Source organism: Capsicum annuum, chromosome 2, assembly GCF_002878395.1.
Source record: "Capsicum annuum cultivar UCD-10X-F1 chromosome 2, UCD10Xv1.1, whole genome shotgun sequence".
Taxonomy (NCBI): Eukaryota; Viridiplantae; Streptophyta; class Magnoliopsida; order Solanales; family Solanaceae; genus Capsicum; species Capsicum annuum.
In genome coordinates this window covers 47,685,499-47,697,769 of record NC_061112.1, presented here as the reverse complement: position 1 = coordinate 47,697,769, position 12,271 = coordinate 47,685,499, and the positions used below count along the sequence as shown (strand labels likewise).

Sequence of the window (12,271 nt, the reverse complement as noted above, 5' to 3'; positions counted from 1 at the left end):
AAAAAAAAAAGGCAAGAAAAAAATAAAGATTAAAAAAAGCGAAGAATTAAAAAAATTGAGAAAATAAAAAATGAGAGAGAAAAATAAAAATAAAGTTTGAGAAAAATGAGAGGAAAAAAGAGAACTGATAAAAAAAAGAAAAATAAAGGTTAAAGACAAATGAATTAAAAAAAAAAAGAAATAGATAAAGCTTGAGAAAAAAGAAAAAAGAGAAAAAAATAAAGGTTGAGACAAATAAATTAAAACATGAAAATATAATTAAAGAAAAAGTAAAAAGTGAAAATAATAAAAAAGAGAATAATAAAATTAAAGGAAAAATAAAAAGTGAAAATAATAAAAAATAGAATAATAAAATTAAAGAAAAAAATAAAAAGTAAAAATAATAAAAATTAAAATTTGAGAGATAAATGAATATGAAAAGTTTAAAAATATAGCTGAGGTGTAGAGGGGTAAAATGATACTTTTAGTATATTAAAAAGTAAGAAAGGCTATTCTTCAAACACATTCTTATTTGGGGTCAAATATCTAAAGTCACCCATATTTGAATCTATGACATGCAGTTTCCTGGTTATTACTTGTTTGGTATACAAAGCCCATAACAGGGTTCATAACACGAGAGATATGCAAATGTGTTGGTTTTTTAAAGAAAGATGGGGCAGCGAAAACGGGGTTAAGCATTGAGGAGCTTTAAATAGCCAACATAAAACAAAAATCTGCATAATTTGAAATTTAAAACAACCTAAAATATCTCAACAACTAAACAAACTAACAAATATTTAAAATTCAAAGTCATCCTAATCAAATAACTTATTTTGCTAAAAACTAGTGCAGTAACTTAAAGCAATTTCCAACACTCCTCCTTGCTTTAGTTACTGCGATTTAAAAAAGGCGTTCCTCCTCAATTTCTGCTTCCGCAAATTGTGCTTGAGGATTGTTTTTAAGCTTGCACACTTTTGTAACATGACCTGCTTGTTTGCAATTTTCACATATTGCATCAGGTCTCTACCAACAAAAATTCTCCAAGTGTGTTTTCTTTTTGCAGTGTCTGCAAGGAGGATAATTACCTTTTCTTTTTTTGTTTTGTGCATAAAAAGCACTCTCAGTAACATTGTCTTGTCTAAAAGCTCTTCTTTGCTCTTGTGCTTGAAGAACACTTATTAGTTCTTCCACAGAGATAGTAGAGAGATCTTTAGACTCCTCCAAAGATGAAATTTTAGACTCGAATCTCTCCGGAATTGTCACAAGAATTTTTTCTACTATTCTGTCATCTTTGAAATCCTCACCAAGTAACCTGATTTTACTGATAAGCAAAGAAATCTTTTCAGAATACTTAGCAATAGTTTCATCCTCTTGCATTCTAAGAGATTCAAAATCCCTTTTCAAATTCAAAATTTGCATTTGTTTAACTCGGTCACTTCCTTGATATTCTTTTTTTAGTTTTTCCCAAGCTTCATTTGCTGTCTCACAAGCAATGATTTTAGAAAAAATCAAATCCACAACTGAATTTTGAATTACAGTTTTGGCTTTGAATTTTTGAGCTTCTCATCTGAATGAGATTTAATTTGAGCAACAGCAGGATTTTCAGGGAGTGATTGTAATGGTGTATCATCTGCTACAACTTCCCACAAATCATAGGCTTGAAGATATGATTTCATTTTCACTGATCAAATTTGGTAGTTTTCACCAGTGAAAATTTTTGGAGCATTCAATGAGAGACTGCTGCTCGACATCTTTTTGATTGAAAATAGCCCTACGCTTTGAAAATAAGCAAAGGTTGAAAATGGTAGCCCTGACGGGTTAAAATTGATAGCCCTGACGGGTTAAAAAAGTAGCCCTTAAGGGTTAAAAAGATAGCCCTTGCGGGTTAAAAATGGTATGGTAGCACTTTGGAAGAACACACAGATCCCGTAAGATCAATGAGGCTCTTGATACCACTGTTGATTTTTTTAAAGAAAGATGGGCATCGAAAACGGGTTTAAAATTACTCTCAAAGGATTGAATAACTTTCAATAGCATTCAATGATTTTATTAAGCATTGAGGGGCTTTAAATAGCCAACATAAAACAAAAATCTGTATAATTTAAAATTTAAAACAACCTAAAATATCTCAACAACTAAACAAACTAACAAATATTTAAAATTCAAAGTCATTCTAATCTAAACAACTTATTTTACTAAAAACTAATGCAGTAACTTAAAGCAATTTCCAACAAAATGTCCTGATTAGGATGTGTGAGAGGTTCATCATAGTGCGCTTGAGAAGGGATAAAGGTAGGTCAAATAAATATTAGAGTTAGCTAAGTGATTGGGCCAAATATGTAGCAGTTTTAGCTCACCAAGAACATGGCCCGTGATAAAAAGGTGTGGGGGTCAAGAATTAGGGTTGAGGGTTAGTACGCAGTGGGGGCGTATTTCTATTCCTTTCTCTATATCTTAGTATTATTCTTGTCTTTAATTAATTTTCGATTTCTATTTCTTCGTGATGTTCCTTTGGCCTCTATTATATTATTGTCTTGTTGTTGTTTAGGTTTATTGCTAATGTATCTTTTTTATCGTTCTTTGAGCCAATGGTCTATTGAAAATAGTCTATCTTTTCAAGATAAATTAAAGGTAACTATGTACATTTTACCTCCCTAGACTCCACTTGTGGGAGTTCACTATTAGGGTATATACCATTAACCATACATTTAGATACGATATATTATAACAATTATCGTGGTCAAAAGTTAGGTAGGAGAGTGTTATATATACCATGAACATGTGTTTAGATATTGTATTTACTATAGAATAATTATTTATTCAATTTTAGTTGAGATTTAAATAGATCGTATACACGTCTAAGTAATAGATCGTATACACGTCTAAGTGTCTATTAAATTATAGAGTACATGATTAAGCATAGTGTTTAGCTTACACACAAAAGATTAAATCATCAGTTTTTATAGGTTTAAAGTTTATTTTCACAATTTATGATATAAATTAGACAAAATCATCGATATAACTGTAGTGCAAGAAAATTAGTTATCTTGATTATGGAAATGGCAAAATTCTAACTTCTTGTGCTAGGATAATTTGTTCGGATTGAACGAACCAATTAAAGATAAGCATTTATACCGACTTAATTTGCTCGGATTATGGGTATATAAAGGGTCTTAATCTGTCAAGGAGGCAAGGTTTTTACTAATATTCCTGTTAGTCCTGAAGTTTTAATAATGAAAAACTAATTTCCTTCTATACGTGCGGGATAAAAATGGAAGCAACTATCCGTTTGCAGGCTATTACACAGTGGGGAAGATTTTACCCTGTGCACACAAAGTGCTCGCCCGAAGGGCAGAGGCTGTGGCAAAAGTTGTAACGACTGCGAGTTTTTCTGGAAATTTTCCCAAAAAAAAATAAAAAATGGAAGCAACACTATGGTGCTTGAATCAAGAAAGGAAAAGATACTTTGATAATAAAGGAGGAACAATGAGGTGACCTATTAAGGAAAGAAGATCAAGACAATGTATCATCAATCAAGGACGAAGCATCATCGGACGAGGAAAAAATGTCGAGCATCTCTCAAATCAAGGACAGTCAAAGAGGAAAGAAATAAGGGTGTATAATGTCACCTTGGTTTCTCAATATAAAACCTCAATGACCACACATCCCTTGGGTTTCCCAAAACAGAGCATGAGAATTAAAAGAATGGAAATTCCAATTCCTTAAATCAAGGCCAACAATTAAGTCGTCCAACAGTGACAAAAGAACTAGTGCCTCATTGAGGATTTTATGGTAACTCACTCTATATAGGGTATAGAAGTCTAGAATTATTTTATGCATCTTCACTCGAGCAATATTCTAGTTAGTTCTATCATCCTGCTTTACAAGTAGAGGCTGCTACCAGATTTGAAGTGACTGAAGCCAAAGGTTAAAATCAATTTGTAATTTGACGATTGTTCTAAAGGAACCCTTGCAAACTAAGAGAACTGGAAGTAGGCACCACAATCGTGTTCCGAACCAGTATAGGTTGTTGTGTTCTTACTTTATTATTCAGTCTTTAATTATCTCTATTTATTCTGGTTTCACAGAAGGATTGCTCGGCCTAGGACAAGCAAAATTAAGCAGTAGCTCAAAGTCTAATCCGTATAAACACTCATGTGAACATGCAAGATAAACCACATAACTGATCAAACATAACTACTATCATTTAGTTCCTCATTCATCAACAATATAATAGCACTCCAAGCGCTATTGGCATAATAGCTAAAGGGAAAATCATGTATAACTCCTTCATACTCTTTATTCTTCCAAGTGCAATCTTCACTTGACACTTCCCAACCCTTTCCCGTACCCAGCACAATAAACCTGTATTAAAAACCGAGTTACAGGAAAATGAACATACCTGAGAAATTGCATTCATTGTGAATGGAGTAACTATGTATTATCTTTATTCACATATATCAGCCAATTCAACATCATACTGAAGCCATGAGTCTGGCAGTATTGGTGGCTTAGCGTTGCTTCCAGGGCTACACCAACAAAACACATGAGAGAAGAGAAACATTTTAAGCGTTGGAATCATAACAACCCAGTTTAAAAAATGAGCATTTCAGCAAGGATTTGTATGTACCCCAATGATGGTGGAATAATGAGTCTTCTCTTTTCACCAACTTGCATACCTGTGAGGCTATTGTTTAGCCACCCATAATAGAACACTCAAGATATATAAAGCAAATAGTTTCAGTCCATGAAAAATGATTACCTTCAATGCCAATGTTCAATCCCTTTAACATTTTCTTGTGACCTGATCAAAGACGTCAAAACAAAAATTTTGAAGAGATATCAGTTAATGTCAACTAATGGTGGAGCAGAGTCAAAGCTTTTATTATAGGGAAAACATCTCATCTGTTTATCCAGACAACTCACAGAGCAGTGTGTGTGTGTGAGAGGAGAGAGAGACCTAGACAAAATTTATGGGGAGTTCCAGCAGCAATGTTCGAGCCAATAAAGCATCCTGTATCTCTTAATTTGGCGTCAAAATAAATTTCCACCTGCACAAAGGAAGGATCATTCAGTAGGTGATAACTAGAATGACGTTTGCACCATCTCTATCTAAATTTTCAAAATGGACCTGCTTTCCTGTAGAAGCTACTTTCCCATCTGGTTTTCCTTTCACCAGCACCTCAACAGTCATTCCATCCGGTAATGATGTGGCACTCTCCTTGATCTCCTTAGAACTCGGAACTGTGTGAGATGGTATACTTGAGTCACATTGATTTTCTCGGTTTTTGATATTCATTTCCTTATTTTTCTCTCTCTCCTGAGATTGGCACATTTGACTTACTGATTTGGAACTTGTGTTTGAAGGTCTGCATATCCAAAGCGCAATGTCATAAGTGAACCCAATTAGACAAGAAACTAACTGTAAGAACTACCAGAAGTGATCCATAAAGGTTCAGCAGTAAGCAGAAGAAGATAAAACATTAATGCAAAGATCCTAGTACTTCGGTGGAAAAACTGTAATACGCCTTGAGGAATTCCTACCAACAGACGTTCCTCATATTTACTTGATTCAAGTACATCTTCCAATCCATATAATACTGTCAAAAAAGAAAAACTTGAACGGGAAACAAAAGGAAATAATTAAAAAACCTTACTTTCCAGTGATTGGTGTATGACCTCCAATTGTAGCCGGTGGACTGTTTCCCTCGTTCATAGCCTTTGGTGTATCTTTCTTGAGTCCGCAATCAGTTGCTACATTTATAAGAGAGTTTTCTGAGGATACAACGTAAAATTAGCCTTCCAATTTCTCACCATGTAAGTTAGGCTTACAGGAGGTAAGTGACAGTACGTTGTGAATTACCAATATTGTCAGTCTTCCAAAGTTAACGTATCTTTTGAGCATATGATATTTCCGTCTTGCATAACTCATATCATAGAATTAAAACTCTTGACACATAGGTATTCAGGGATAGGCACATATTCATAGATTTCTTTAGACAACATAGACCTAAGGGCAGCCCAGGTCACAAAGTATCCTGCATTAGCAGGGTTCGAGGAAGGTCAACACCCCAAGGGGTGTGATGTAGACAGCCTAACCTAATGCAAGCATTAGTGTCTGCTTCACTGCTCAAACGTGTGACCTATATGTCACATAGAGAAGACAATATAGACCTACTCACAGATAAAAGATATTTCAGGTACAAAAGAGACACTAGCCTTTTCTAGCAGCTAAAGAACTTCATTGACTGGTCTATTTTAAAGTTTTAACATCATGGGGGTAAAAAAAGAAGATCTTCGAACATTATCTTCCAAGCAAAGCTTTGGTAGCTCGTAAATGAAATGCTATATATTATGGAGGTATAAATTAAGACCACCTTGGTCATAAAGAATTTTCATAAATAACTAGCTTGGCATTGAGGCATAATTATACAATTGTTTTTAAGACAAAAATCATTGAGTTGTTCATCGCATATAAATCTGCAAACATATTATACTGAAGAAAACGAGTTCATATTAGCTTAGATAACCTATATTGGATCAACTTACCCTGCTATAGGTTTGTTATTTGATGAGACTACTATCATTACAAATACTAGAAATATTACTTTCTTGTCTCTTTGGCATGGAGATTACAAAGGCGTAGGATAATCATTATGTTGGTCCATTTCCTTCTGTCTAAAGACAAACAAGTCCAATTAAGCAGATGCTAACAAGAAACATACCAGATCTAATTGACATTACTATCACTTATGTGACCCCTATACTCAACTTATAAACCCCCTACTAAAGAATGACAACAGGGAAAGAGAATGAACTAGAACAAAGCGGATTTTATTCATTCCAGCACTAGAAGCATTTTCTTACCTGGGAAGCAGCCTTAGATAGTTTCATGTAGATGGACCCCATCATGCAAAACCAGAACAGGTTAGATGTCTCAATGATTTTGAATTCTAGTGTTTTGGTACTACAGTTTTTCAGATTACCTTTGAGCTTTAAAAGATTGCACCGCTTTATAGAGGACAACTTGTTATTTTATATTTTCCTTCTACTAAATTGGTGATATGTTCACTGAAGATTAATTTGGTATGTTTTTTTTTTTAGATGAAGAAACAAATCCAGTTAGGGTCGAGTTCCTAAATAATCATTCGGCAATAAACTAATAAATTTGAAGTGAATGCGTAGATAGCAAGTCTGAAAACTTTTACAAATAAATTCTACAGAAACTATATTTTCTATCGTTTATGCCCCTGCTGAACACATATTCTTCACTACTCTATGAAGTTTGTGAATAGTGCAAAACCATTTCTAAGACATTTTTTTTTTGGTCAAACAAACCACATTTTATTTATTCCACCAGAATTAATTACAATCATACTCAGTCCACAACTTGTCCGTCTGTACACTACATCAAAGTAATCTTTACTGTAACCTATCTACTGCTAGCTAATACTTTCTAGTAGTACTTTATCTAGCCAAACCATGTTTTTCCTTGTATATTTCCTTCTCTTTTCTGTAGCCACTCTCAATATCTCCTTACCCACAATGTGCGATGTGGAACCTTCTAGTTCCATAAAACATCATTCCTAGTTATCCAAATCTTGTATATGACTGCAGCCAGAACTGCCATGATGAAGGCCTTACTTAACTTGCCATTAGCCTTCCTAGCCACTCGTGTCCATAATCCTGTTATATCAGTTTTTTGAACCTGTGAGTGCATTCTCTTTAAGACATCCAGTAAGCAGGCCTGAGAGAACTTACACTCAAAGTACAAGTGATCTCTCATTTCTGGTCTTTCTCCACATAATAAGCACTCTGTATCATCACAAATTCCCATTCTAACTAATCTATCTCTCGTCTGTAATCCATCGTGCGTTGCCAGCATACAAAGCTGTACTTTGGAATGTTAGCTTTGTTCCATATCCCACTCCACCAATGCCATTGAGTACCGACACCCCGTAGCCATCTCTATCCACTCCTAATTGTATATTTCCCCGTAACTGTCTACCATCCATTTTGGATATATCCAGCCACAAATTTATCCTTCACACCACATTTGTTTCCAATACCACCAGCCATCCTCAGGTGATTGATATTGCCACCATTCAGCTCCTTTCAAGTATATATGATTAATCCACTTCACCCACATATTATAAGCCTTGTTTTCAATGTTTCAAACATATTTTGCCACAGCTACTTCATTCCAGTCCCCACATTCAGTCACCCCTAGCCCCCTTCCCTTTATGCTCCTACAGACAAAGTCCCAAGCAATCAAAGGAGTTTTTGTCGAATTAGCCTGACCACTCCCAAATGAAATTCCGGCATGTCCCGAGCAATCAAAGGAGTTTACGTTCTAAGGCATATGGATAAGAAGGACCCAAACGTAATGTAATTTGGGCTAATCATGGACAGTAAAGGTAGGCTAACAATTGGGATTGAATGTCATTTTTTCATTTTTCGGTGCCAAAAGTTTGTAGAAATCGTCCCAATCAATTTGGCCCACAGACAACACTAACAACCAAGTACTTGCTTATAACTTGACAAAGCAAACAGGAAGAGAGCAAGGCCCAAGAGACCACTAGAAAGGAAACGCCGCTTGTGAAAAGATTGTTGATGCTCATGCACAACCCTATTTGGTACCAGCAAATAAACTGATCTTGAATGTTTTAAAAACTGGAATCACGCACACAATGATGCTGCTTAATTTGAAAACGAAAGCATCAAATGACCATCAATAAATCAAACCACTAACACTGCTTCGAATTCAGATCATTCCAACCAATAACAAGTCAATATAAGATTAACTATCCCCTTACACAAAATGAAAAACATGATATACTTAGCTGGATAGAAAGCTTACCAAAACCATTGCTAGCCTTATAAGCATCTAAAACCAATAGTGCATGTTGTATCTTCGTGTCAAAATAGCTCCTTGCTATCTTTTGTTCCTCTAGTTCAGAAAGCTCCTCCTTGCATAAAAGTTATCGTAAGAGAAAATATACGCACTTGGACGGTACTAAGACAAGAAGTTTTAGCTTAGCAAAATATGAATCACAAAATAGCACACTAATTATGAGAAAGGTAGTACTGCTGTAAGGGACTGGAAGTTAAAAACAAGACTCAGATATACTACTCAATTATTGAGTAAAGAACAAAAAAAATAGTTCAAGCTGACACAACTGAGTAGAAGCTTAATGTGTTAATATGCGGAAAGAATATTATATCTTTCTTTGCGAAAAAAAAAAAGGAGAAACGAGAGATGCACGATTTTTCACTTTATAAACAGCTTAGGTCCCAATCTTTAAAACAAACTAGTTTTGTAGCTATGGTACATGATATACTGAAGATGTGTGGGAAGAGAATTAGTATATGAGTTAAGGGAAATAAATCTTCATAAAACAAATGAAAACAAAACAAAAGATTATACCATTTTTGGGGTTATCCGCGCCTCCAGTATTTGGTTGCCATAACACTTCCTAATTCTCAAACTTTGAGAAACTAATTTGTATTGTTCAAGAGCTACATGCACTGGATTAGACTGATTCCTGTTGATAGTTGCTAAAGCTAGTCCAAGATCTCCCACAAAAATTTTATCTGATGCTTCCAGATCCAAGCTTTTGTAAGGCCTAATGGAAGAACAAGAAGGAGCACTACTATGGCAAGTAATTTGTTGGTTAATCTCATGATCCTTGTCACCGTCACCCCAAAATTTATCACTTAAGTGGAATAACTCTTCCTCGTGTGGGACGCTCGGAGTCTTTGCCTTCTTTAAATTTTTCTTATATTTCTCCCTAAGACACTTCACTTTCTTTTTCAAGTCTTCTATGTCTGATTCACGATGAAGAAATTGTTTGATTGACTCATAAAGTGCAATATAGTCTATCTTTTTCGATTTAATCTCATTTTCAGTTTTGAGCCTCACCAATCCCTTAAGGATTGTGATTTCATCTTCCTTGGACCACGAACTTGATAATGACGATCCAGTTTTTTCCTTAATTAATCCTTCAGGCAGCACCCCACTTTGATCACATAATCCTAAACCACAATCAGTATCCGGCATAGATGTATTGGCGTATGTCGATTTTTTCTCAGGCTCCTTTGAATCACCGTAGTTATCATCCAGTGAAGGCATCAAATGTACATGTTTTCCCTTCCTTTCCTCCTTTATCACATCATCGTAATCATTTCCTCTACACCTTTTTTTTTTATTTTTATTAGGAGGCTGTTTCGCTCTCCTTAGCATTTGATCCTCACTTTGCACCAAACAAGGTGTATCAGAATCTGTATTTGAATAACAAGGAATTTCAATAGAGAATACATAGTGAATAAGGAACAGAACCAATCTTAAACAAACATGTATTACTAGTAATCAAAACAATTATTGATTTGGGCATAACATAAATCATACTAAACTTAAGGAATTGAATAATAACATAAGCCAACGCTGGGTATTCAAACGAGCAACAAAACCGAACAAGCTACAGCAACTCTTAGGTAATGAGCCTGAACTAACTGTAGCTCATACCAATGTAATCTTCTTGATTTTGCACTCATTTTCCACTAGTATAAATGAAGTTTTTTGTTGCCACAAGTCTACTTGGAGTTTTATAGACTCACGTAATCGTCTTGTTATTCCTTCTTTCCCAAATCAATTCATATTACTAGTATCGGGTTCAAAAACAAAGAGTATGTTCCTAGCAAGGATACCGTGGTAAAAAAGAAAGAAGGTGCGTTATGATCATATTGAACAACCACCCAAAGGACAAACATAACATATATACCTTGTGGGGTTGAGAACAAGTAGAGGAGGTTGTTTGTGTTTTTCTTTGCCTTGGTGGGAGTTTCTAATCCTCCATCTTCAAAACTAACCTATTATTAATCTGTGTATCAAACTAAACACAGGAGGATATGTATGTTTTCTTTTTTTTAATTCATTTTGTAGAAGGCAAAGTTCAGATATATATGTATGGGAAAAGAAGTATATTCACAGGTCTCACTGCAATCGCCAGTGTTTAGTATCCTTTTATTTTATTTATTGATTATTGGTAAGTAGAGGAAGAGTCATGCAAAACAAAATGAAACGCTTCAATTATTCTCATCATTTCTAATACCGTTTTGATTACAATAGGCACTTTTTTCGCCCCATATTATTTTCTTATTAAAAATAATTATTTTATACTCCCTTCGTTTCATTTGTTGTTAATTTTTTTTAGTTCGTTCAAAAAAAACATATATTTTTTCCGTCTCATTTTACCTATTTCAAATTGGAATAACTAAGTTATTAAAAAAATAATGATTAGTGATGTAACTTTATCATTTTATCTCTCTTAATTGTGTTTTATTGTTAGTTTCAATATTGATGAACGATTAATAATAAAATATTATTTATATTTTTAATGATGTAATAGTGATCCTCTTTATAATATTTTTGAAAAATGCTAATAATAAGAAGTAATTAATTATCGTACGGGTATAATAGACAAAAAATTATTTTGTCTTGATAAATAAAAAAAGGACAAATAAATAAGATAATAAATTAAAAAATTTAAGATAAGTAAAATGAGACAGAGAAAGTATTTGATAATTATTTAATAATATCATTTTCGTTACTCACTTATTTCTTAAATTCTGTCCTCGATCAAATGATGATAGGAGGGAGGTAGTATTAGTTTTTGGGAGAACAACTATTTTATTAGAGTCTATAGGTTATGTTCAATAACTAAAGTCACCCTCATTGATTCTTCCTCCAACCAGCTTCGACCAAACCACATCTCATTTCTGCTTTACGTTCACTTCGGCACATAAACTCGCCGATCCTGATCAAAACAACCATTTAACTTACCGGAGAACCACGACAACCTCCGACAGAATGTGAAATAAAACACCCAACACCACCACCTCTCCTCCTCATCTTTCCGGCGAAACACCATTTCTGGTGAAGCCGAACTCCGTCCAAGCAACCAGACAACCAACGAACTCCATATCCACCATCAACACTCCACCAAAAATCTCACTCCACCTACCTCCGTTCACCGTCACTGCTCCGGTAGAAGACGAAACCAACCAACCACAACTCGGATCTGAACAGAAATGGTCATTAACAACAATAACGACGGCCAAAACAGCTCCACTAAAAATATAAAACCAATTGCTTTATTATGTTGATACAGTTATCATAATTTCTCCGTCTTTGTCTGGTTGTCAAATTGTAATTTTTGAAATTTGTTATTGTATATCTCAGTTGCTTTTTAGTGCTCTATATTAACTTGTATTAAAATTGTTTTAAATATTG

The 12,271-nt window shown here is 34.4% G+C and overlaps 1 protein-coding gene across 6 annotated transcripts in view; it reads right to left on the bottom strand.

Annotated features, from left to right (window-relative positions):
- The window catches only part of LOC107862842, a 17,373-nt gene extending 6,298 nt beyond the window's left edge, over window positions 1–11,075 (bottom strand). For 2 of the 6 annotated variants that reach the window (XM_016708532.2, XM_016708533.2), the window contains exons 1-9: window positions 10,761–11,073; window positions 9,407–10,260; window positions 8,840–8,948; window positions 5,637–5,754; window positions 5,111–5,348; window positions 4,940–5,030; window positions 4,742–4,783; window positions 4,610–4,658; window positions 4,382–4,508 (exon numbers count right to left, since the gene is read on the bottom strand). In XM_016708532.2, coding sequence (XP_016564018.1) covers window positions 4,427–4,508; window positions 4,610–4,658; window positions 4,742–4,783; window positions 4,940–5,030; window positions 5,111–5,348; window positions 5,637–5,754; window positions 8,840–8,948; window positions 9,407–10,222 — 1,545 coding nt within the window. In that variant the 5' untranslated portion in view covers window positions 10,223–10,260; window positions 10,761–11,073 and the 3' untranslated portion in view covers window positions 4,382–4,426. Of the gene's footprint in view, window positions 1–4,381; window positions 4,509–4,609; window positions 4,659–4,741; window positions 4,784–4,905; window positions 5,031–5,110; window positions 5,349–5,636; window positions 5,755–8,839; window positions 8,949–9,406; window positions 10,261–10,760 lie in introns of those variants that run through there. The other 4 variants (XM_047406267.1, XM_047406268.1, XM_016708537.2 and 1 more) reach the window with 4 other exon arrangements.
- Window positions 11,076–12,271: the final 1,196 nt, after the last annotated feature.